We start from the raw sequence: 23,980 nt of genomic DNA, 5'->3' as shown, positions 1-23,980 counted from the left end.
CAGAGATTTTTCCAGCCTTCCCGGCTTTATTAATGCCAAGGGCCGAGCGGCATCGCGGCGCTGCCAGGTGCTGCCTGGCGCGAAACAAGGGGAGGAAAGGGAAATAAAGAGGGGGGAAAAAGGGCGGAGAGGTCAGGGCGTTGCTGTCACGGTGATGGTGACGTTAACCGGGGGGTCGGCTGCGGCGTCCGGCGCTTCCGCGAGCGGCTCTGCAAGGGCCGGGAGAGCCCCCGGGGGCCGCGGGTGGGTGCCGGCTCACCGGGGGCGGGTGGCTCGACCCTCTGCTCGCCCCGTGGGTGCCGTTACCTGCCGCTGGGCCGGGGGCAGCCGGCTCTCCTGGTGCCGCCGCTGCTGCTCCTTCCTCCCTGCTTGCGGCTGTTTCGGCGTCCTCCGGTGTGCCGATGGGCTCCTGGGCGCCGGGGCCAGCCCTGGCGGGGAGGGGGGACAAGGCGGGGGGGGGGGTCTCACCCGTGCGGGGCCGGTGGCAGTTGTGGGGTCAGGGCGTTTGGTCACTCACGTGCGGAAGAGCAGGTCGTGCAGACCTGGGGATGGAGAGAGGCGAGGTGGGGGCTGCGGTCTTGCTGTGCCCCCCACGCCGCCCCCCCCGGCACTCACGTGGGAGGGTGTCCCGGTGGTGGGCAAGCCAGCGCACGGCCAGGAATGACGCTGCGGTGGCCACCAGCATCCCCACCACTGCCGCCCCCGTCACCGCCGGGTAGGCCTCGAAGGGAGGCTCGGCTGGAAGAGAGTGGTGGCTCGTCAGCCTGTCCTCCCCAGGGCTAATTAGGCTAACGAGGCACCCAGAGGGAGAGGAGGCAGCAGGCACAGCCGGCCAAGGCCTGGCGGAGCCCAGAAAGGCAGGGGGAGGCGGGCCCCTGTTCCTGTTCACTCTGAAACCTACTGATGGCTGCTCCTACTTGGCACCTCAGCTCCTCCGGGATGCAAATGTCACCCTTCTCCGCTCAAACCCTGCTCTGCCCCCACGGAGCAGCGTCCCCCCGCCCCGCACTTCACCTGGTGTCTGCACCTCGGAGGGGTGCCCGGCCGTCCGGTGGTTGACGGCCAGGACACGGAAAGCGTAGACCACGGTGGGGTCCAGCCCCCCCAGGCGCCGGTCGCGGGAGTGGGGCTCGATGTCGCCGGCGGCCGTTTCCCAGGGGCCGGGCGCCCGCCGGGGGGGTTTCTTGGCTTGGCGCCGCTGCACCACGAAGCCGGTGAGGTTGCCGGCGCCTTGCGTCCGCCACTCCAGCCGCACCTCGGTGCGCGCCCGCGTGTACCGCAGCTTGCTGATGGTGACGTTGGGGGGGGCCGGGTACCCTGTGGCGAGACGGCGCGTGGCAGGACGGGGCTGAACCCCCTCCCCGCCTCCCTCCAAGCCCACCCTGGGCCCCCCTCCCAGGACTCACGGTCCACGCGGAGGCGGACGGGGAGGCTGGCGGTGCCCACGGCGTTGGCGGCGACGCAGCGGTAGATCCCGCCGTCCCCCGGCCACTCGGCGTCCCGCACGGTGAGGTTGACCCACGTTTCGCCCCGCTCCAGCTGGTACTTGGCCACCCCCGGCGTCACCTCCCGCCCCTCGGGGTCGTGCCAAACCACGCTGGCACCCAGACTGCCACCGCCGCTGCCACGCCGGCACGCCAACCGCGCCGCGCCGCCCTCCAGCACCGCCACCTCGCTCCTCTCCGCCTCCAGCTCGGGGACGTCTGCGGGGTGACAAAGTGTGTGGGGGGGGGGACACGCGAAGGTGTCGGCGGCGATGCATGACCCCGCCGCCGGGATTGCGTGACCCCGCCGCGGCGCAGCGAGGGCTTACCCAGCCGCAGGCGGCACTCGGCGCCGGTGGCCCGCAGCGGGTGGGCGGCCGCGCAGACGAAATCCCGTCCCCGCAGGCCGTCGGCGGCGCTCAGCACCAGGACGGCAGCGGAGGGCGAGGGGTCCCCCAAGGCCCGGCCCCCGCCGTCCCGCCAGCGCAAGGTGACCGGCGGCGTCCCCCCCTCCCACCGGCACCGCAGCATCACGTACTCGTCACCCTTGGTGGCCGCTGCCGTGCAGGAGGGGCCGCCGGCCGGGACCCCTGCGGGATGGAGAGGCGTCAGGGCGGGGTATCCTGATGTTCTGCTGGAGCGGCCCCCCCCAAAACGGGGACCACCACCATCCCCGCCCCCCCCTCCTCAGGACATGGGGGTCCCCGTTCTGGAGCAAGATGGAGGTCCCAGCCGAGGCAGCGTCCACCGTATGGCGCGGCCGTGGCACAGGGGTGCCGGGGGGGGAGGGGGGGGGGGTCAGGAAGGGATTTTTGGCGGGGGGGTGGGGGGGGGGACGGACCCGTCCGCACTCACACAGGGTGGTCCCGCAGGCAGCCCCCTGCGGCAGCGCGGGGTGGGAGGCCAGGCAGGAGAAGGAGCTGCCGTTCCTGGTGGCCGCCCCCGGCTGGATGCTGGTGGCCATGGAAAAACTCGTCCCCATCCCCCCTTCTTCTTCCTCCTCCTCCTCCTCCTCCTGGGGGCCCACCCAGCGCAGCCGTGCTGGGGGGAAGCCCCCCGGCCAGCGGCACCGCAGGGCCACCTCCTGCGGGTCACCGGTGGCCTGGGCAGAGCAGCTGGGGCTCCCGGCTGGTGGATCTGCAGGAGACCATCAGCGCCGGGGTAGGGCGGGGGGAATTGTCCCCACCCCGCTTTTACCCCTCCCTCCCCACCCCATCACCCCAATTACCCCTCGCGCCCCCATCCTCACCGGGGAGCCGGGTTGGTCCATCTCGCCCTGGGGGGGGACACGACCCGCCGGGGTCTCCCCCCTGCCAGGGTTACTTACAGTAGACGGTGAGGACGATGGTGGCCTGGGTGCGGGTTTGGAGGTGGGTGTTTTCGGCCAGGCAGGTGTAGGTGCCCGCCTGGGCGCGGGCGATGGCGGCGATGACGTAGGTCTGGCCGGTGTGGACCTGGGAACCGTTGTGGAGCCAGACGTAGCGGCTGGGGGGGTTGGAGGGAGCCAGGCAGCTCAGCACCACGTCCTCCCGCTCGCCCACCGAGAAGCCCCCCGCTTCGGGGGAGAAGGGCTCCACGCTGATGGCCGGCTCGTCGGGGCCGTCTGCGGTGACACGGGGCCCTTTAGCCACGGGGACGTCCCCACAGAGGGGACGCAGCCCTCCCACGGGTGGGAAACCAGCCTGGGAAGCCTCCTTAGAAAGGGGGGAGCCATGGTGGTTGTGGACGCACCGTGACACAGGGTGGCCAGGGACGTACTGTGGTGTGTGGTGGCCATGGAGGCATCATGGTGGCAGGATGCCTGGTGGCCATGGATGTACCGTGGTAGCTATAGACACACCATGGTGGCAGGATGCTTGGTGGCCATGGAGGTACCGTGGTGCGTGGTGGCCGTGGAGACACTATGGTGGCTGTGGAGGTGGCATGGTGTATGGTGGCCGTGGACACACCGTAGTGGTGGCCATAGGTATGCCATGCTGGCATGGTGGCCATAGAGGTACCGCGACAGCGAGGTGCATGGTGGCCATGGGCATGTCATGGTGGCTATGGTGGCATGGTGCATGGTGGCCATGGGCATGTCATGGCGGCTATGGAGGCATCATGATGGTGGGGTGCATAATGGCCATGGAGGCATCACGGCGGTGGGGCGCATGGTGGCCATGGCTGCATCATGGTGGCGTCGTGGTGTCCATGGCTTGGTGGCCATGGATGTACCGTGGTGCATGGTGCCCGTGGAGGCACTATGGTGGCATAGTGGCTGTGGAGGTGGCATGGTGTATGGTGGCCATGGATGCATTGTGGTGGCCATGGAGGCCATGGATGCATCATGGTGGCCATGGATGCGTCGTAGTGGCGACATGGTTGTTGGCAATGGCCATGCCATGGTGGCTGTGGCTGTACCGTGGTGGCATCATGGTGGCAGGGTGCATGGTAGCTACGGACGTACCATGATGGCAGGATGCTTGGTGGCCATGGGCATACCATGGTGGCCACGGTGGCATCTCCAGCCCTGAGGATGCCCCCACAGCTGGTGCCCACCTCGGGCCACCCCCTGAGGAGGTGGGACGGAGCCCCGGGGCACTCACAGACGATGTCCAGGTAGACGGGCTCGCTGGTGTGGTTGTTGACCTCGTTGCCCACGGTGCAGGCGTACCAGCCGGCGTGGCTGCGGTTGGCGGGCGTCAGGCGCAGCTCCTCCCCGGAGCCCCCCAGCCCCGCGGGGGACGCTGAGGGACCCCCCCGGGGCTCCCGGTGCTGCCAGGAGAAGCTCAGCGGCTCCGTCCCTTCCCGCACGGAGCACGTCAGGGCCACCGCTGCCCCCTCGGCCGCCGCCGCCGCCGTCGGCCGTACGAAGGGCTTGGAGACGGGCACTGGGGGCACCGAGCCATGAGCGGCCCCCGAAGCTGCCGGCCACCTCCCCTGGTCCTGCTGGTGGCCCCCTCGTTCCTACGGTCCCACCCGGATCTTTCCAGCCCAGATGATTTATCGGCTAGTGAGGCGCTCTAGTGGCTAGCGGGATGGCTAGTGAGAATGTCTATAGGCTAGTGAGGGGGCGGCCTGGCTGTGGGCATGGGGACTAGCTGGAGCGGCTATGTGTGGGCCAATAAGACCAGTTACGGGCTGGTGGGATGCTGGGTTGGCCACGGTAAGGTGATGGGGATGGCTAGTGGGGCACAACATTGGCTGGAGGCAGGGGAGTTCATTAGCTAGTGGTGAGCTATTTTGGCTAGTGAGGTGCTGTGTTGGCTAGTTTGGCACTACATTGGCTCGTGGGGTGCTATGTTGGCTAGTGGGATGCTATGTTGGCAAGTAGGGTGCTTTGCTGGCTAGTGGGGTGCTATATTGGCTAGTGGTACGTTGGTGGCATGCTTCACTGACTGGTGGGGCCCTTTGTTGGCTAGGGGCGTGTTTCATTGGCTAGTGGGGGCTCTGCACTGGCTAGTGGCATGCTTTGTTGGCTAGTGGGGCTCTACGTTGACTAGTGGAGGCTTTACACTGCCTAGTGGGGACTCTTCATTGGCTAGCGGGCCACCACCTTGGCTAGTGGGGGCTCTGCACTGGCTAGTGGCATGCTTTGTTGGCTAGTGGGGCTCTACGTTGGCTAGTGGAACGCTTTGTTGACTAGTGGGGGCTCTTCATTGGCTAGTGGGCCACCACCTCGGCTAGTGGGTGCTCTGCACTGGCTAGTCCCATGCTTTGTTGGCTAGTGGGGCTCTACGTTGGCTAGTGGAACGCTTTGTTGACTAGTGGGGGCTCTACACTGCCTAGTGGGGACTCTTCATTGGCTAGTGGGCCACCACCTTGGCTAGTGGGGGCTCTACACTGGCTAGTGGAATGCTTTGTTGGCTAGTGGGGCTCTACGTTGACTAGTGGAGGCTCTACACTGCCTAGTGGGGACTCTTCAGTGGCTAGTGGGCCACCACCTTGGCTAGTGCGGGCTCTGCACTGGCTAGTCCCATGCTTTGTTGGCTAGTGGGGCTCTACGTTGGCTAGTGGAACGCATTGTTGACTAGTGGGGGCTCTACACTGCCTAGTGGGGACTCTTCATTGGCTAGTGGGCCACCACCTTGGCTAGTGGGGGCTCTACACTGGCTAGTCCCATGCTCTGTTGACTAGTGGGGCCCTTCATTGGCTAGTGGGGTGCTTCATCAGCCAGTAGCACTCTGCGTTGGCCAGTGGACGTCTGTACTGGCTAGCGAGCGAGGGGATGCTTCCCAGCAAGCCAGGGGAAGGCAATGCTGGCCGGCCTGTGGCTAGTGGGGTGCGGCGGGAAGGTCACCGGCGGCTTACCCAGGACGCGCAGGAGGACGGCGGCGTAGCCCACGCGGAGCCGGCCCGGCTCCGGGAAGAGCCCCTGGCAGAGGAAGCGTCCCTGGGCGGCCGCCCGCAGCTCCCGCAGCTCCAGCGTCCCGTTGCGCAGGGTCACCCGGCCCAGCGTCCCCGCGCCGCTGGCCACCGCCACCTGCCAGCCCGAGCCCACCGCCACGGCCCGCGGCGGCCCCGAGCCCCCCGCGAAGCTCCAGAAGACCACGGCCGGCGGCGCCGCTGTCGCCGGCCCACAGCTCAGCTCCACCGCCCGGCCCCGCACCCCCGTCACCCTCCGCTCCTCGTAAGCCGCGTCGCCGGCCGCCAGCAGCTGACCTGGCCCAGGGGCGCAACGAGTCCGTCGGGTCTCGGCTCGGGGAGAATTTGGGGAAGGGGGAAATGGTGGTGGGGGGGGGATCTCTGCTCACCCCCCGCCAGCGCCGGCAGCAGGCAGAGGATCCAGGGTCCCCTCCGAGGCGGCGGCAGTGCCCGGCTGCGCTCCATGGCGCCATGTCCGGCACCGAGCCCAAGCAGGGCCGCTCCTCTCGGGTTACCCCTGGGTAATTAAGCCCGGCCCTGATTAACCCTTAATTATTTATAAACCTGGGTAAGGTTGGGGGGGGGGGAGGCGGCGGGGGGAAGAACCCGACCCCTGCAATCTCAGGGCTGAGGATGGGCGCGCTCGTCGCAGGAGTGGCAGCATCACCTCCTTCCCAGCAGAGAGAAAATTTATTCACGTTACACGCCCCCCCCCCAAGATTTTGGGGCTAAAAGAGGGGAAAATAAGCTGCTGCCCCCATCCCCCCCCCATCCCCCCCCCCTCAAAGATTGAAAACACGGGGTCTGGGCGCCGGGGGAAGCCGGGCGCTCGGCGGGGTTTGATATTTCATCCCCCGCTCTCCGCCGCACCCCGGCCCATCAAACATTCATGGCGGGGGTGGGGGGGGGGGGCAACGCTGAAATGCAACGCCTGGGCTTGGGGGGGGGGGGTGGGGGTGGGGGGCCGGGGCACATTTTGGGGTGCAGGTGGCGGGGTGGGGGGGGGGGTTCTGCCCGTACCGGTGGGGGTTTGGGGAGAAATTCGATGAACGAGGGGGGAGCGTTGACCTGATAAGATTAAAAAATAAAATAAATAAAAAAAAAAATCCTTCCGCGAGTAAAATAAGCGATAAATTTCACGGGATTTGGGCAAAGGAGCACCACCGCCCCCCGGAATTACAAATAATTCCAGTTTATTAGCGCTTCGCTCCGCTGTGGCCAATAATCAACCCCGGGGGGGGGACGGGCAGCCCCCACGGAGGTCCAACCTCTCTCTCTCTCTCTCTCTCCCCCCGCACCGGCGTCACCCCAAACGCTCGAATTTTGGGTGCCAAACGCTCGGTTTCGGGTCCCGATGGGATTTGGGATGGCGGCGGTGGATTCCTGCTGCCATCTAGCGAGACCGGCTTATTTTTTTTTTTTTTTATTTATTTTTATTTTTTTTTTATAACTCGCTTCTTTCTCCTGAATTTTTTGGTTTTTTGGTCTTATTAAAAGTTTTCACCGAGATTTTTGCCGGCAGAAACGCCGCCCACCGGCTGCGGCCTGAAGGTGATTTTTTTTTTTTGGGCCGCTTTACCTGGTTTCTGAACCACTCCGAGCCCCCCCCCCCCCCCAAAGACCCGTTTTTGAGGAACGTTACCCCCGCGTTAAGCCCCTCGGGGGGATTCCTCGAGCCACGCGAAGTTCACGGCTACGAAAACCTCAGCGAAAGAACAAGGAACGAAAGCAAGGACAAGCGCCGAGGGTTCCCCCTCTCCGTCTTCTCCTGAAACATGGCAACAAACCCAACCGGCTTTAAGGAAGCGAGAAGAGAACGGGGAGATTTTTTTTCCCCGCTGGGACTTTTCCTTCCGTTTTGAAACACCGAGCTGGGGGGGGGGGGAGCAAATCCCCCCCCCCACTCCTCGCTCAGTTTTGCAGCCTCTCCAGCTCATCCATGTCGTCCGGGTCCAGCTGCTTGATCTCGGTCTCTGCGGGAAGGAAGAGGGGGGGGGGAAAAAATAAAAAGTCAGCGTTGGACACCACCGAGTGAAAACCACGAGCGAGCGTCCGCGCCGCGGGAACACGCGCCGGGGCCGGGACGTTCCCCGGCTGCGGTATTTCCACTCCGATGAACGCAGAGGGAGCGGGGCGCGAAGCGGACGAAGGGCAGCGGCCACGAGAAGGCTGCCGGGGGGAGCAAGAGGCGGCCCAAGCGAGAAGCGGCAGGTCGGGATGGCTTTCCGGACGCGCTCCCGCTCTCTGCTCCCACCTCTGAAACCGCCCAGCCGGGACGGGGAAGGTTCGTTTATCCTCCGTCGGGCCCTCCAACGGCAATTAAGAAAAGTTTATCCGCTGGGATTTTCATCAGGAAGGGAGGTGGGTTTTCGGCACCCTGCAAAGTTGCCGTAACTGTCTTTTCCCTAAAAATCGCAGGGGAAAAAGGGCACCGGGATTTCAACAGCCCCCGGCATCTCGCAAATCCCGTGCAAATCCTCTCGACGTTTAAGAGCGACAACCGATGCCGGGGGGGGAAAAACCCGCAGGATTTCGGCCGCCGGGGCTAAGCCGGGGCACCAGTTCCCCCCCGGGGACAGGGATTTGCAGGGTAAAGGCAGAGAAAATGCCGGAAGGAGGGAAAAAAGAAGAGGTGCCGAGGCATCCTGGGGACGTGTCACGTCCCTTGCAGGTCACGCGCAACCTGCTGGGCTGGTTCTCCGAAAATTCGGCCGCCGGGGGATAAAAAACAACCCTAAAAGGGCGAGGAGATGAAAGGAAAGCTGTCGCCTGCACCTGGGGACGAGCAAAGGGGATCACCGGTCCCCGAACCTCCTGCCGGAGAGGCGGACGGGCGCGGATACTCACGGAAATGCTCCTCGATAACCCGCACGAGCCGCACGTTCTGGCGTTCCACCATGCTGAAGGCGATGCCCCTCTTCCCGAAGCGTCCCGTTCGCCCGATGCGGTGGAGGTAGGTCTCGAAATCCGGCCGGCACTTCTGATCGGTGGGGAGGTTGAAGTTCACCACGATGGTGACCTGCTGCACGTCGATCCCTGCGGGGAGCGGGGGGAAAGAGGGAGAGGGGCTGCGGCACGGGATCGCCTCGCCCCGGAGGATCCGTTGGCGGAGGCCACGCCGCCGCCAGAAGAACCCCAGGCCAGGAAGGACGTTTCGGGCCTTGGAAAGCGAAGGGACGTTGGGTTTTCCGGCGCTACCTCTGGCGCAGACGTTGGTAGCGATGAGGACCTTCTCTTTCCCGTCACGGAAGCGCTGGATGACGTTGGCCCGTTGGGCTACCGTCAGCTCCGCCGTCAGGATGGCCACCTGGTGCCCGTCCTGGCTCATCTCCACCGACAGCCAGTCCGCGATCCTCCGAGTCTGGAGGCGCCGGGGAGAGGCAAGGCTGGGGTTTCGCTCCGCTCCCACCCGCTATTTTTCCCCCCTCTCCCACCGCTATTTTTCCCCCCCTCTCCCCGCTATTTTTCCCCCCCTCCCGCCGTTATTTTCCCCCCCCCAACCCCGAGCCTCCTGCTCTTCTCAAGGGAGCTCCCGGCGTTTTTTTGACACCTCAAAATAAGGTAAAACCGACGCGGAGGAGCAAGAAGCCCCTGTCAGGACACGCCGCAAAGGGCGGTCCCAAGCCGTAGGGGAGATGCTGTGAAAACGCCGCGTTTAAAGGCTGCTGGCGACGCGTTCCCCACCCTCCCGGGGGAGGCGGGGGTCCGCTCCTTGATTTGGAGGGTCTCCCCCTCCCTCCAGGCCGTAAATGAACCGTCTCCGTTCCGGCTGACCGCAACCGCGTGGATTTGCCCGCTAAGCTGCTTCACCTGGCAGAAGATCATGGCCTGGCCGACGGTGATGCCGCCGTAGATGTTGCAGAGGGCGCGGTACTTCTCCTCCCGGCTCCTGCAGACGAAGTAGTACTGCCTGATGTTGCTGAGGGTGAGCTCTTCCTCCCGCAGCTTTATGACGATGGGGTTGGAGACTATTTGCACGGCGAAGGCCCGCACGGTTTCCTTGAAGGTGGCGGAGAACAGCAGCATCTGGCAGCTCTTGGGTAAAGCCCTGGAAGGGAGGAAAAGGACTCAGGAGGTGCCCGGATGTACTCATTAGAAGGGGGCTGTAACGGATGCAAGGGAAGGTAAGCGGGATAAAAGCCTTCCCACGCGTCTCGCAGATGCGGTTTTACAGAAAGCCGGATCCCGGGACTCAAGTTTCCCTGGGCGCTCCCTCGACATCACAGGGGCCGCTCAGTTGGCGACCGATTCCCTCCAAGCGGAGCGAAAAAACCCCTGGAAGCGGGACGCCAGCCATCGGGAGCACCCACCCACCTCTGGATGCGGATGCTTTGGCAGGAGAGGCCCTGCGTGTCGATCATGATGTCCGCTTCGTCCAGCACGAACATGGCGATCTTCTTGACGTCGATGGCTCGCCGTTTGAAACACCAGTCCAGCATGGTCCCCGGCGTCCCGATGACGATCTGCTCCTCCAGCGCGCTGCCCTGCGGGACTGCCAGAGGCGGGGGGGCGGGTGGGGGACGGAAATGGCAGCCCAGCGCCGACCAACGCGACACCTTTCTGCCCGCTCGAGCGCGTGCGTCCCTCGGTTATCTCAGATTCCCGCCTTTGAGGGGCTCGTCGCATCGAGATTTAAAATCGCTGATGCTTCCCTACAGCCTCGGGGGGGGGGTGGGGGTGGAAAGCAGCCCCGGGGTGGGAAGAAAGGGAGGATGGAGGCAGCCTGCGGTTGTGAAAAAGCCGCCTTAGCAGGAGAGGGAAATATAAATATTATTTTATTGGCCTTCACGGGGGTCTGGGCAGCTCCTGGTAGCTCAAGGCTCTAAGAGAGGATCCCTGTACTCCATTAACGCTCCCCCCACGGCGCCGGTAGCTGTGCCGGGCAGGAGGGGACTCACCTTGGTTTCCCCGGACAGCGTACGTAACCTTGATGTCGGCGCAAAACTGCCCGATGTTCTCGATGACGTGCCCGATCTGCAGGGCCAGCTCGTAGGTGGGAGCCAAGCAGAGGCACTGGGAGGGAGGGGGGGAAGACGAGAGAGCCGTCAGCCGAGAGCTGCCTCCGTTAAAAGCCGCTGGGGTGGGAGACACTGGGCAGGCGACGAAGCGGTTTCGGAAAGAAGAGCGCGGAAAAACCCACGAGCGCTAAACTCCCGCAAAAGCGCCGGGGGGATCGGGGTGGTGGGAGGGAAGGGAGCTGGGATCGCAGCCGGGCTGGAGGGACGCGGGCAGAAAGAAGTCGCTGTAGCTATTTCCGAGGGGGGTGAAATTCGTCTCCTGAAGAAACGCGTGGGGCAGAGCGGCTTAAATCGCCCCGTAGGCTTGAGAGGAGAGACTTCAAATCGCAGCAAGCAGCTCGCAAAGCTGATTTCTGCATGCAGGGGGGCGTTTAAACCACCAGGAAACCGGCGGTCTCGCCAGCTGCTTTTCAAAATTTTAAAATTCCAGGATAAGGGAAAGCCTGGCTTAATCCACCGCGAGCAAGAAAAAGCGCCTCCCTTCAGCGGGCACCAAACTTTCTGCCCTACCTGCTGCAGCGACGGTACCCAGGGGTTTATCGTCCCCCTCCAGAGGATAAAATCATACAGAGACGGGGGCGAAAACCAGAGCGCTGCCCCCAGGCAGCGTGTCGGGGGCCGGGGCAAACCCTCTCCTGCATCAGCTTTCCCTTTCCTGCGTTACCTGCGGGTGTTTCTCGGCGGCATTAACTCTGCTCAGCATCGCCAAGACAAAAGCTGCCGTTTTCCCTGTCCCTGACTGGCTCTGGGCAATCAGATTTTGGGGCCTGCAAGGCAAAAGCTGCTCAGCGGAGCGCAAGGGTTGTGCGCGTCCCGACGCCGGGGGGGGGGTGGGGGGGCCTCAAGGGTAACGCCCGGCGTTACTACTCACGGATACGCCAGCATGATGGGCAGAGCCGTCTCCTGGATTTTGGACGGTCTGTTGAAGCCCATGAGGTAAATCCCCTGCAAAAGCTCCTTCTTCCTGAAAAAAAAAAAAAACAAAAACAAAACAAAAACCAAAAAAAACAAAAAAAAGACTCAAAAAGGGCCCGTCTGACGAGCCACGGCGGCTCTCGCGCTTTGCCGGGTGACTCACAGGGGCAGCTCTTCAAAGGTTTTGATGGAGAAGAGCGGGGAGCTGGGGTCCTGCTGCAGGATCTCCACGCGGTGGCTGGACTCCACCAGGGACGTGCGGATCAGCTTGTTCAGCAGGGAGGTTTCCGCCAAGCCCACTGGAAAAAAGCGGAAACTCGTGAAAAAAAAACAAAAAAAACCAAAAAAAATTAAAAAAAAAAGACTTATCATAGAACGGTTTGGGTTGGAAGGGACCTTGAAGGCCACCTAGTCCAACCCCAGCTCTCTCAGCCTGTCCCCACAGCAGAGGGGCTCCAGCCCTCCCAGCAGCTCCGGGGCCTCCTCCGGCCCCGCTCCAACAGCTCCGTGTCCTTCTGCTGTTGGTGCCCCAGCGCTGGAGGCAGCGCTGCGGGGGGGTCTCACCAGCAGAGGGGCAGAATCCCCCCCCTCGCCCCCCTGCCCACGCTGCTGGGGATGCAGCCCAGGCTGCGGGGGGGTTTCTGGGCTGCCAGCGCACGTTGCCGGGGGACGTAGAGCTTCTCCCCCACCAGCACCCCCAAGTCCTTCTCCTCAGGGCTGCTCTCCAGCCCTTCTCCGCCCAACCCGGATTTGTCCCTGGGATTGCCCCGACCCAGGTGCAGGACCGTGCCCTTGGCCTGCTTGAACTTCACGAGGTTGCCGTGGTGCCACCTCTCCAGGTCCCTCTGGCTGGCATCCCGTCCCTCAGGCGTTGACACCCGCGGCTCGGTGTCATCGGCAAACTTGCCGAGGGGCGCCCACTGTCCGTGTCGGCGATGGAGATGACATCTCCAGTTCCGCTCCCAGTCCGGACCCCGGAGGGCCACCGCGTGTCACCCGTCTCCATCCGGACGTGGCGCCGTTGACCACCACCCTCTGGATGAGAACATCCAGGATGATCATCATCCCGGGTGAACATCCATCCGTCCACCCAATCCACCTCTCCACGCTGAGGGACGTTGCGGGGGGGGCCGGTGTCGGGGCCCTCAGGGCGATGACACCCCCTCGCCACCCTTCGCCAGCAGCTCGTCCCCTCTCTTAGTCACCCCAGGACGCCCCCAGGAGCTTCATTAGCGGTTAACGAGCGCGACGGAGCCGCCGAACCCGCTTCACCCGCCTCCCGTGGAGGCCCCGGGACCCACCTTTCTCCTCCTCCTCCTCCTCCTCCTCAGGCCCATCGCCGCGGCCGCCTGCGGGGACCGGGGGGGGGTGAGTCCTGGGACCGGGGGTGGGGGGGGGTGAGGCCTGGCGCCGGGCCCCCACTCCCCCCAGAACTCAGGCGGGGCCGGGCCTGCCCTTACCCCGCCGGCACACGAAGGGGTCCGGGCGGCTCGGTGGGGGTCCGGGCGCGGGGAGCTGCGGGGGGGGAGGGAGAGGGGGCCGTTACCGGGGGGGTGGGGGGGGTGTCACAGTCACACACACACACACACGGAGCGGGGGGAAGCCCCGGGGGAGGGGGCCCGGCCCGGCGCCCACCCGCAGCCGCCGGCCGCCGCCGTCCCCCGTCGCCGCCATCGGCGCCCGCCGCGAGGAGCGAGGGGGGGGGAACGGCGCCCCCTGGCGCGCGGGCGGACGGCGGCGACGCGGTTGGCGGGAACCGGAAGGGGCGGGCGCTTCCGGGTCACGGCGGGGCCGCAGGTAGGAGCGAGGGGAGCGGCGCGGGCCCCGTAGGGTTCGGGGCCGGGGGGTCCCCCCGGGGTGCTGGGGGGGCAGAGACACACCCCACACACCCCCCCACACACCCCCCCGCCATGGGGTGTTGGGGGTTCCCGGAGTAATGGGGACAGGGACCCTGTGGGCGGGGGGGGGGTGTTGTCCCCGCAGTGATGGAGGAGCAGGGACCCCCCAGGGTTTGGGGGGGGTCCCTGGAGCGCTGGGGGGGCGGAGACACCTCCCCCCTACCCATAGGGTTTGGGGAGGGGGGGGGGGTCCCTGGGGTGCCGGAGTCAGGGACACCCCCCCCGTAGGAAGGGGCTGCAGGTGCTGGGGACAGGAGCCTGTGGGGGTGCCAGCACCGGTCCCCATAGGGTTTTGGGGGGTCCCTGAGGTGCTGGGGACAGGGACACCCCTGCTGGGGGGGGCGGGGGGGCAGAGACCCCTCCTGGGGTGGTGGGGGTCTGCAGGGGGCTGAGGACAGAGACCCCGTAGGGCTTGGGGTGGCCTCTGCTGGGGAGGGGGACCCCAGAGGGCGCTGGCACTGTCCCCCGTAGGGTTTTGGGGGATCCCTGGAGTGCTGGGGGGGGCAGAACCCCACCCCCCGGGGTGCTGGGGTCAGGGACGCAGACCCCCAGTGGGGTGTTGTTGGGGGTCCCCGGGGTGTTGGGGACAGCCCCACTGCGGCTTCAAGGTGTTTTCCTGTGCGAGACCTGCCAAAGTGTCGGTCCATCCCCACACCGGGGAAATAATAATTAATAATAATAATAAGATCTTCACTTCATCCTAAAGCTCATTTATTTTATAAATGAGGTAAGAGAAGGGAAGGGGAGCGGCGAGTTGGGTGGCGCAGGGAACCAGGCACTGATGGAGGTGTGTTTCTCATGAAGCTGTGGAAACGAGAACGCATCTCTCCACACGCTTTATTAAAGAAAGATATCGCCGAGACGCCAGAAATAAAACCGCCTTCGTAGCTCACACAACAATCCAGGGGCAATTAAAAAAAAAAGTAAATCACCGGGTCCGTTTTAGTCTTATTTCTCCCGAGATCGGAAGAGCCTGGGTGGGTTTGCGGTGCCCGCTCCCCGTCCCAGGAAAGCAGCTCCGCAGCGGCGGCGGGTGGTTTATCCCGGCCGGTTTAACAACCCCGGGGAAGAGTTTTAATCCCGCGTAGAAGCGCAAAAAGGGGATTTTTGTCTGACTGAGCGAGGATTCGGAGGAGGGAAGAGGTCCCGAGGAGAGCGGTGAGGTGCTGGGCGCGGAGGAGCCTAGGAGGAGGTGGTTTTTCTGGGGAGGAGGCCCTTGGCCAGGTCCCAACGCACCTCCCAGCGCAGGGCCGCCCTCTTCTTCTCGGTGGGGACGGCGTAGGCGTTGGGGACGCGGAGGTGCTGCGGTTTGCCGGGCAGCTGGGGCCTGCAGAGCATCTGCTCCCGGATGCCCCAGCGCAGTTCTCGCCGCTCGTCCTCCCCCGGGATGCGGAATTTCTCCCATTCTCGTTTATATTCAAAATATTTGGCCACTGGGTCGGTTTTGCCCCGGTTACGACCCAGCGGTTCAAAGCGGGGAGGAATGAAGGATTTGGGCTGTCCCCCCGCGGTGCTGTACTGAGAAGCGGCAGAGCTCCGGCTGTCGAAATCCTCGAGGAGAAAGGGGGGACTGTCCCCGTGGGACCACCGGCGAGGGGATTCATCGAGGGAGCTGCTGCTGCTGCTCTCCATTTCCCCCTCGGAGATGCTCTCCTCCGGACCGGTCCTCAGCTGAAGCAGTTTCTGCCTCAGGCTCCGAACTTCGGCGTCGCTCTCCGTCTCGCTGGTCACCGACTCGTCCCAGACCTCTACCCCTCCATCGGGTCTGCGCCTCAGCACCTTCCTTTTCATGACCAACCTCCTGCTTCCCCTCCGATCCCCGGGAAACGCGGGGGGCGCCGGCTGCACCCCCAAAGCCAGGGAGGCCTCGGCGTAGGGCCGCTGGCTGCCCCCTCGCTGCGCGTACAGCCGGCTCAGGGCCAGCGCAGCCGCCAGCTCCTCCTCCATGATATCCGCCAAAATGGGCAAATCCTGCAAAAAAAAAAAAAAATAAACCCCCCCAGTTAATTTCTTGCGGCACATTCGAGCTAAGGATATAAAGAGGGTTTGACTCTCGGTTTCCGGGGTTGAGGGGCGTTGATTTAGGTTGTGGTTAATCAGACGGGGGTCCGGGAGTGCTAAACCTCCCGCTGCCGGCAGAAGGCTCCTTCCCTACAGCTCTCGGAAACGCAGCTGGAAAGCCCCCTCCGAGGCAACCCTGCTTGAAAACGACGCTAAAATGAATTAACGTGATATAGAAAGTACTAACGGGATGATGGGCGAACACCGAGCGCCGGGCAGAGGCGTATAATGATTTTCCCCTTCTGCCTCTTTTCTTAAAACCACGGGATCTAGTTGAGATTTAATCTAAGGGGAGATTTGATTAGAGGTGTCAGATTTTCCCCTTGTACCTCTTCTTTTAAAAACAGGGTATCTAGTCGTGATTTCATCTGGGGAGAGGTTTAATCGACATCCACAGAGGAGAAGGCTCAGCGCAGCCTTTAGGTGCTTCTTTAGACGTTGGCTGTCGAAGCCCAAAGACTCCTTGAGTCTGCTCAAACCCGCAGCGAAAAGGGATCCGGATGCGGTTTCCACCCCCTCCGCAGGTTTGGGATATCTTTAAGGGTTGGGAGTGGAAAAAAAAAAAAAAAAAAAAAAGTAAGTTTTAACGGCGCCGTTAGGAAATGTTGGAGCAGATGGTGCGGCGCGATGAGTGGCAGCCGTTAGCGGGCTGTCTGAAGTGTTGATGCTGGCTGAGCGCGGTGCGAAAATGGAAAGGGCTCCGTGACGGCTCCGGTGCGGATAGCAAAAGGCCAGCCGGGAACGTGCTGCCGCCGCCGCCGCGCCTGGGCTGACGGAGCGGGTCCCATCCCGCAGCGAGGGGAAGGAGTGATTAAAAAGTGCAGGAAAAAAAAAAAAAAAAAAAAAAGAGGCTTGAGTAAGATGAATCTGTCCGAGCTGAGCCGCCTTGGCCCTTCCCATGCTCTGCTAGGAACGCTGAGGGGTTAAAGAAATAAAGAATTATTCCATGGGTAACGATTATTTTACAGAGCAAGCCTCTCAGTGTAATAAAAGCCGCATAAAAATGCAAAACCCTGATTTCCTTCTTTCTCTGCAGACCCCGAGCAACTAATTAAGGCTCCGAGACAGCGGCTATGGCCGAGGGGAGCGCGGCTACCGACCAAGAGCGACTCCTGAGGAGGGTGCAGGAGCTGGAAGAGGAGGTGAAGCGGCTGCAGGAGAAGCTCCGAGAGGACAAGGAAGGCGGTGGGAGAAGAGAGGCTCCTCCCGCCCCCGGGAAAGCCAAGAAACGCCAACAACGGCCGTTCGATTTTGGCGCTTATGGCCGCAGGCACGTGGCGCTGAAGATCGCCTATCTGGGCTGGGGCTACCAGGGCTTTGCCAGCCAGGAGAACACCAGCAACACCATCGAGGAGAAGCTGTTTGAGGCCTTGAAGAAGACGCGGCTGGTAGACGACAGACAGACCTCCAACTACCACCGCTGCGGGCGGACGGACAAAGGAGTCAGCGCCTTCGGACAGGTCAGGATCCCCCCCAGGCTTTCCCGGATCTCTGGGCTCCTCTCTGGGATGGAGATCCGGTGGGATCACTGTCCTGCAGTGGCAGCAGAGGTTGGATTAATTTTTTAAAAGCCATCTGCTTTTAAATCTGAAAGCGAGCCTGGCGATGGCTTCCTGCACGCGGAATGATGGTTTTAGACCCTTGAAGTGTTGATTAGTGCTCGCTTTTTTCCATGTTAGTGCTTGGGTTTTTTCCATATTGGTGCTCGGTTTTTTTACGGGGGCCTGTTTTGAGAGGCTGAAATGCATTTTAGGCTGCAGCTTCCCCGATAGCTTCAGCGCTGCCAAAAAAAAAAAAAAAAAAAAAAAAAAAAAAGGGGGGAGATGCCCCTTCCTTGGGCAGAGCCCTTCAGCTGATTTAACTCGCTAACCCTACACAGAAAAAGAAAAAAAAAAAAAAAACAGCCCAAAAAATAAATCCAAGAATTATTGGATAGCTTCCCGCAGAGTCAGGCAGCTGAATTCCTGCGCAGAAGGGGCCGAGGGGAGCCGCAGCGAGCGGAAGGGAGCGTGGGAGTGGGAGCTGGAGGGAAGGGAGCGAGCCGGCCGGCTGGGTGGGCACGGAGCCATCAGGGAGAGCCCAACCCTTCCCTGCGCCCTGATGGTTTCGCTCTCGGGCCCAGTCTCTCCTTCCCTGCGGCCCAGGGAAGCGGAGCCCGGCTTAGCTTTTGCCTCCCCGGGGTGGGTTTGGCTCGGATGGGCCGTCTGCTCTCCTTCGCAAGACGAGCCGCACGGAATAAGGGCAGAGGCCACCTTTTCTTGCGCCACGTCAAGCGCGCAGGTACCTGCGGCATTAATTAACCAGGCGTCCCAGACAGCCAGGCTGTTGCTGCCTTCAAGTCATCACCTCCAGCAAAAAGAAAAAAAAAAAAAACTTAAAAAAGCGCGTTATATCCTAAAACCCAGTGACTAAAGTTGAAGCCATTTCGAGATCATGCTACGTAGGCAGTCTGCAACTTTCTCTGTTTTATTAAAGGAATCCGTAGCATCTGCTCGGAACCTTAGCAGAGGCACTTGCAGCTCTACCCGCAGGAAGGAGGGGTAAGATCGCCTGATTTAAGACACCTTCATCTGTAGGAGATCCTGCATTTATTTCACAGCGGTGTAGGAAGACTTGGCTTGACATGCCGAATCCGCCCATCTGCCATCTAATCCTGGCTTCCCTCGTTGTGCAGGTGATTTCCCTCGATCTCCGCTCGAACCTGGCGGAGGGGAAGAAGCTAAACAGCCACAACTCGGAAGGCAAGAGCGAGGGGGAGGAGGAGCTCCGCTACACCCATATGCTGAACAGGGTGCTCCCGCCCGACATCCGGGTGCTGGCCTGGGCCCCCGTGGAGCCCGATTTCAGCGCCCGGTTCAGCTGCCTCAAGAGGACCTACCGGTACTTCTTCCCCTGCGCCGACCTGGACGTGGCCCTCATGCACACCGCGGCCCAGAGGTACGTGGGGACCCATGATTTCCGTAACCTGTGTAAAATGGACGTCGCCAACGGGGTGGTCAACTTCCAGAGAACGATCCTCAGTGCCGGAGTGACGTGGGTGGAGAGAGGACAAGAAACTGGGCCGCAGGATCCCTTCCGTCTGTGTCAGTTTGAAGTGACGGGACAGGCATTCCTGTATCACCAAGTCCGCTGCATGATGGCCATCCTCTTCCTCATCGGGCAGAGGATGGAGAGGCCGGAGATCATCGATGAGCTGCTGGATGTGGAGAAGAATCCCCGAAAACCGCAGTACAGGTACGGAGAGCTCGGGAAAACCTCCTGGTCTGCTTCGCAAAGCGACGGCTGCGCGCGAAGTGCCGCTGGCAAACCACGTCTCTGACAGCCTGCGAAGTCTCTCACAACATGGGAGCAAGCTGCCAGCGGCCTCTCTGCGAGGGATCCGTAAGGATCCTTTTTTTCTTGCTCTTGGACAAGCTTTTCATGGCTTTAGTCCTTGGTATTTGGTGAAAACGAATTCGGAAGAAGGAGGTTTGTAAAAAAACGGGGCTGTTTTGGGCAGAAAGGACAGGCTGATGCGTGAGGCTTTGTTGTCACGACATCCCTCCAGGCAGCGACAGGTTAACGCCTGCTCTCCTTTTCCCTAGCATGGCAGTCGAGTTTCCCCTCGTGCTGTACGACTGCGCGTTCGAAAACCTCCGGTGGCTCTACGACCGAGAAGTGCAGGAGTTCAACGTTACCCACCTGCAGCAGCTCTGGGCCAACCACGCAGTCAAAACTCAAGTGCTGCGGAACATGTTAGGAGGGTTAGACGCAGCTCCCGTCGCTACCGGAGAAAGTAAGGGATTGTGGCAATGCCTTGGGATGGGGGTAATTGGTTTAAAAAAATAAAATAATGAAGGAAAGGGGTAATTAAACAAAACCACTGGTATTTTTTCAATGATATTGCAGGCCCAGGGAACAGCACGACCGTCCTGTGGGGAGAGATGAAGCCTCCGCTCCGCAGCCAGGTCAGCAGCTTCGTGGAAGGCGTCCAAGCCCGCACCTACAAGCCTTTACTGGCCCGTCCCAAGTGCGAGGGGCTGGAAGCCCGCATCCGCCACTTCGTGCGGAGGGGCCGCATCGAACCCCCCCAGGGCCTGGAGCCAGCGGGGGACAGGGACAAGGATGAGGACAAGCAGCTCCCTGAGACCAAGGGGGGCCACCGCCGCCATGCCCCAGGGAACGGCAGTGCCACCCAGCAGCCCCCCAAGCGGGTCTGCGTGGACGTCGAGTGACGGGTCACCTCAGCAGGAGGAGGGCAGGTGGCTGCTTCGCTTATTTTTTTATTAATTGAGGGGAAAAAAAAAAAAAAAAAAGTAATGCAGTTTTCCACTGCTATTTTTATAAATTTTAAGAAAACTTGTGGAGTGCTGCTGCGTGCCGGTCTGGGAGGGGATGGGGGGGTGTCTCGGCCCCCTCAGAGCCGCCTGCCCCGCTGCGGGGGCAGCGCTGAGGCTGTACTGGGATGTACTGGGATATACTGGGATGTACTGGGATATACTGGGCTGAGGCAGCCGGGGCCCACCCGCCTGCTCGGCCTCCCCGCGAAACCCACGCGCCCCCCCCCGGTACCCGACAGGGTCCTCCAGTCCCTAACAGGGTTCATACGTTTCCCCCCCGGTACCTGACAGGGCCCGGCCGCTCCCGTCCTCCCGCCGCGACCGTTACCGGCCGCCAACCGTCGCCGCTGTTTAAACCACTGGGCGGTCCCGCCCCTCGCCCCGTCGCCATTGGACGTTGCGGCTGTCGCTCGGCTGGCCGGCCCTTTGCGATTGGGCGCGCGGGCCGAAGCACCGCCTCCGCGCCGCCGCCATTGGCCAGGAAGGGGAGGAGGGGACAGAAGGAGGAAGATGGCGGCGGCGAGCGGCGGCGGGCGGTGGTGGCGGGCCGCGGCGGGCCTAGCCCGGGCGGTGAGCACCGCCGGCGGCGGCCGAGGGGCGGCGGAGCAGGGCCTGCGAGCCGAGGAGCTGGCGGAGCGGCTGCGGGCGCAGAGGAGCCAGGGGGAGAAGCGAGAGGTGAGAGTGGGCCGCCATGGCGGGCCCTGAGGCGCTGGACTACAACTCCCGGCGTGCACCGCGCCTCCCCCCCCCGGCGGGCACACATGGCGGCTCTCGGCCCGCTCGGTTTGCGTTCTCCCCGCGCCGTTCCTCCTCCTCCTCCTCCTCCTCCTCCTCCTCCTCTTCCTCTTTTTCCACCGGTTTGGTTCTCTCCGCAGAGGCCCGGGGACCCAGCGCAGAGGCGGGTGCGGGAGCTGGCCGCCCTGAGCAAGCGGCTGCAGCAGGTTCACCCCAACGTCCTGGCCAAAGTGCTCAAGCAGGGGACCCTGTACCAGGACGAGGAGATCGTGGCCATCAACAAACCCTACGGCCTCCCCGTGCACGGTGAGGGAAAGCCAGCCGTGCCACAGAGGGGGAAATGGAAACGGCTCCATGGTGGTGATGGGGGATCAGAGAACCATAGAACGATTAGAGCTGGGAGGGACCTTAAAGATCATCTTGTTCCACCTCCCTGCCCTGGGCAGGGACACCTCCCACCAGCCCAGGTTCCTCCAAGCCCCGTCCAACCTGGCCTTGAACCCCTCCAGGGATGGGGCAGCCACGGCTTCTCTGGGCAACCTGGGCCAGGGGCTCACCACCCTCACAGCCAAGAATTTCTTCCCACTATCTCATCTTAATCTCCCCTTTTCCGGTTTAAAACCATTCCCCCTCATCCCATGGCTCCCCTCCCTGCTCCAGAGTCCCTCCCCAGCTTTCCTGGAGCCCCTTGAGGGACTGGAAGGGGCTGGAAGGTCTCCCCGGCGCCTTCTCTTCTCCAGGCTGACCCCCCCCAGCTCTCTCAGCCCGTCCTCCCAGCAGAGGGGCTCCAGCCCTCCCAGCATCTCCGGGGCCTCCTCTGGCCCCGCTCCAACAGCTCCGTGTCCTTCTGCTGTTGGTGGCCCCAGCGCTGGAGGCAGCGCTGCAGGGGGGTCTCCCCCGAGCGGAGCAGAGGGGCAGAATCCCCCCCCTCGCCCTGCTGCCCACGCTGCTGGGGATGCAGCCCAGGCTGCGGGGGGGTTTCTAGGTTCCCAGTGCACGTTGCCGGGGAGTGTTGAGCTTCTTGTCCACCCTTGCACCCCCAAGTCTTTCTCCTCAGGGCTGCTCTCCAGCCATTCTTTGCCCAGCCTGGATTTGTGCTTGGAATTGCTCCAACCCACATGCAGGACCTTGCCCTTGGCCTGGTTGAACTTCATGAGCTTGGCACAGGCCCGCCTCTCCAGCCTGTCCAGGTCCCTCTGGATGGCATCCCTTCCCTCCAGCACATTGCTGCACCACACAGCTTGGTGCCATCAGCAAGGTGCCCTCAATCCCACTGGCCGTGTCACCAACAAAGACAATAAACAGCACCAGTCCCAGTACCTACCCCTGAGGAACGCCGCTTGTCACGGGTCGCCACTTGGACATTGAGCCGTTGACCACAACCCTTTGAGCGCGGCCATCCAGCCAGTTCCTTATCCACCCAGTGGTCCATCGGTCAAATCCGTGTCTCTCCAATTTAGAGGCAAGGATGTTGCGCGGGGCAGTCTCTTGTGCTTTGCCCATATCGAGATAGATGATGTCTCTGTCTTCCCTGTGCTGAGGTTTTCCTTCCCAGGGAGGGACGTGGGAGTTTGTCACCTTTAGATCACAGCCTTCATCTCACATTTTGGGGGACATGAAAGTCTCCCCTGATTTCCTAGTCTGTGCGTTATGCAGGTGGCCCTGGGATCAAGAATTCTATTGCTGACGTGTTGCCGATTTTGGCCAAGATGTTGGAGAACATGAAAGCCGAACCCCTCCACCTCTGCCACCGGCTGGACAAAGAGACCACGGGCGTGATGGTGCTGGCGCGGAACAAGGAGGTGGCGGAGAGGATCCGTCTTCTCTTCAAAACTCGTCAGGTGGAGAAGATCTACTGGTAGGAAGGGTTTAGGAGGAGGAGAAGAGGCTTTGAAGGGCCCACAGAATTTGAAGAAGGGGTGAAGGGACAGTCACCAGGGAGTGGAGCTTTGTGGAAGTGGTGGGTGTTGGCTTATCTTCCCTCGAGCGTCTTTTTATGGGGATGGGTTGCAGGGAAAGGGGATGAGGGGAGGGTTCCCTTCCTGCTGGCACGATGCCCCGCAGACCTCTGGTTTTCCTCCCCAGGGCAATTAGCCTGGGGGACCCAGACCCCGCTGAGGGCATCGTGGAGATCCCCATTGTGGAGAAGGAGGTGCAGAGCCACCAGTTGCACTACAAGGTGAGCCGCGTGTCCTCTGGGCCACCGTTTTGGCCTCGCGTTCTCCAGAACCCCCCTCCTGCCTTCCGGCGGGCTCACCCTCTCGCTGCCGTTCAGATGACGCTGGCCCCCAACTATCGCCTGTCTTCGGAGGATGGGAAGGTGGTGAAAATCCGCAAGAACCGCAATGCTGAAAGCGCCGTGACGCGGTACCGCCGTCTGGCTAGCTCCTCCGCCTGCTCGCTGCTGGAGCTCCAGCCCATCACGGGTGAGGCCTGGCCAGGTGTTCCCGGGGTTGTGTTGGCCGCTGGATCCGCTTTCTGTGCAACTCGGCAGCCAAGACCAGTGCTGGAAGAGGGAACGCGTCGTTAGACACGACCGAAATCCTTTTTCGGGCCAAGGTTCTGGGAATGAGCCGCCCCGGGACGATGGTTTGCTGCCAGGCCGCTCTCCGCCTGCTGGTGATTTTGGGTGTGGGAGCCTGGTGCGACTGGTTGTCATGTTTCTCTTCTTTGCCTTCCCTCCTCAGGGGTGAAGCACCAGATCCGGGTTCACCTGGCCTACGGGTTGGGGTGCCCCGTCCTGGGGGATCACAAGTATTCGCACTGGAGTAAGCTGGCACCCCAGGTAAGGCAGGTCCTGTGTCAGGGGTGAGGATCCAAGGCTGGGTGGCCCCTTTGTGTCCCCCAGCTCCCCCTGGGCCAGGGTTTTCAAAGCCCGGCTGAAGAGATGGGGTTGTGGAAGGGACGTTTTCTGTCCTCTCGGCAGAAGCTTCCTGAAATCACCTTGAAGAGGCTAAAGCTGGAGCAGAGCAAGGCTCGCCACCTCCCCCTCCACCTCCACGCCCACCGGCTCTCCTTGCCCCTGGGCCGGCGGATAGACCTCGTCTGCAAGCCGCCCCTCTTCTTCCAAAAGACTCTGAAGAAGCTGGACCTGGATGTTGCTAACGAGTAACGAGGCAGGACCGTCTATCTCTGCGCCTCCAGCGCATGGCAGCGGTGGGTCTGGCTGCTCCGCGGCGGCGTCCGCCTTGGAGCCGGCGGTGCGA

The 23,980-nt window shown here is 62.6% G+C and overlaps 5 protein-coding genes across 16 annotated transcripts; 2 read left to right on the top strand and 3 right to left on the bottom strand.

Annotated features, from left to right (window-relative positions):
• VSIG10L2 (V-set and immunoglobulin domain containing 10 like 2) lies at positions 1 to 6,650 on the bottom strand. The gene is made up of 12 exons (XM_074561019.1): positions 6,218 to 6,650; positions 5,775 to 6,125; positions 4,070 to 4,354; positions 2,812 to 3,087; positions 2,340 to 2,621; positions 1,814 to 2,074; positions 1,407 to 1,703; positions 1,015 to 1,317; positions 616 to 738; positions 518 to 542; positions 307 to 428; positions 1 to 209 (listed from the first exon to the last, which is right to left on the bottom strand). Exons 1-12 carry the CDS (start codon positions 6,291 to 6,293, stop codon positions 133 to 135), a joined length of 2,478 nt encoding a protein of 825 aa, XP_074417120.1. The 5' UTR covers positions 6,294 to 6,650; the 3' UTR covers positions 1 to 132.
• A 585-nt stretch (positions 6,651 to 7,235) lies between these two features.
• DDX25 (DEAD-box helicase 25) lies at positions 7,236 to 13,485 on the bottom strand. Of its 8 annotated transcripts, none has more exons than XR_012584051.1 (13): positions 13,397 to 13,483; positions 13,222 to 13,276; positions 13,063 to 13,110; positions 11,925 to 12,060; positions 11,718 to 11,810; positions 11,511 to 11,613; positions 10,727 to 10,841; positions 10,143 to 10,320; positions 9,639 to 9,876; positions 9,027 to 9,189; positions 8,676 to 8,864; positions 8,083 to 8,233; positions 7,236 to 7,801 (listed from the first exon to the last, which is right to left on the bottom strand). XR_012584051.1 is itself a non-coding variant. In XM_074561006.1 (13 exons), the coding sequence occupies exons 1-13, from the start codon at positions 13,433 to 13,435 to the stop codon at positions 7,740 to 7,742; spliced, it is 1,623 nt and encodes a 540-aa protein (XP_074417107.1). In that variant the 5' UTR covers positions 13,436 to 13,485; the 3' UTR covers positions 7,236 to 7,739. The 8 variants fall into 8 exon arrangements, 6 of the variants coding, with proteins under 6 accessions (XP_074417107.1, XP_074417105.1, XP_074417103.1 ...); XR_012584052.1 differs by having other exon boundaries at positions 8,083 to 8,205; XM_074561006.1 differs by lacking the exon at positions 8,083 to 8,233 and adding an exon at positions 12,593 to 12,796 and having other exon boundaries at positions 13,397 to 13,485.
• PUS3 (pseudouridine synthase 3) lies at positions 13,485 to 20,062 on the top strand. Of its 5 annotated transcripts, none has more exons than XM_074561007.1 (5): positions 13,485 to 13,558; positions 16,757 to 17,180; positions 18,395 to 18,954; positions 19,305 to 19,495; positions 19,609 to 20,062. In XM_074561007.1, exons 2-5 carry the CDS (start codon positions 16,794 to 16,796, stop codon positions 19,932 to 19,934), a joined length of 1,464 nt encoding a protein of 487 aa, XP_074417108.1. In that variant the 5' UTR covers positions 13,485 to 13,558; positions 16,757 to 16,793; the 3' UTR covers positions 19,935 to 20,062. The 5 variants fall into 5 exon arrangements, with proteins under 5 accessions (XP_074417108.1, XP_074417111.1, XP_074417110.1 ...); XM_074561008.1 differs by lacking the exon at positions 13,485 to 13,558 and adding an exon at positions 15,523 to 16,670; XM_074561011.1 differs by lacking the exon at positions 13,485 to 13,558 and having other exon boundaries at positions 15,511 to 17,239; positions 18,328 to 18,954.
• Positions 14,465 to 20,708, bottom strand: HYLS1 (HYLS1 centriolar and ciliogenesis associated). Its single transcript, XM_074561017.1, has 2 exons — positions 20,324 to 20,708; positions 14,465 to 15,630 (listed from the first exon to the last, which is right to left on the bottom strand). Exon 2 carries the CDS (start codon positions 15,604 to 15,606, stop codon positions 14,842 to 14,844), a length of 765 nt encoding a protein of 254 aa, XP_074417118.1. The 5' UTR covers positions 15,607 to 15,630; positions 20,324 to 20,708; the 3' UTR covers positions 14,465 to 14,841.
• RPUSD4 (RNA pseudouridine synthase D4) lies at positions 20,468 to 23,886 on the top strand. Its single transcript, XM_074561016.1, has 7 exons — positions 20,468 to 20,714; positions 20,915 to 21,080; positions 22,431 to 22,632; positions 22,860 to 22,953; positions 23,050 to 23,200; positions 23,462 to 23,559; positions 23,701 to 23,886. Exons 1-7 carry the CDS (start codon positions 20,550 to 20,552, stop codon positions 23,884 to 23,886), a joined length of 1,062 nt encoding a protein of 353 aa, XP_074417117.1. The 5' UTR covers positions 20,468 to 20,549.
• Positions 23,887 to 23,980: the final 94 nt, after the last annotated feature.

Source organism: Larus michahellis, chromosome 17 (genome assembly GCF_964199755.1).
Source record: "Larus michahellis chromosome 17, bLarMic1.1, whole genome shotgun sequence".
In the NCBI taxonomy this organism is placed as follows: Eukaryota; Metazoa; Chordata; class Aves; order Charadriiformes; family Laridae; genus Larus; species Larus michahellis.
Note: the sequence above shows the minus strand (reverse complement) of the source record. Positions and strands in the feature narration are given on the sequence as shown.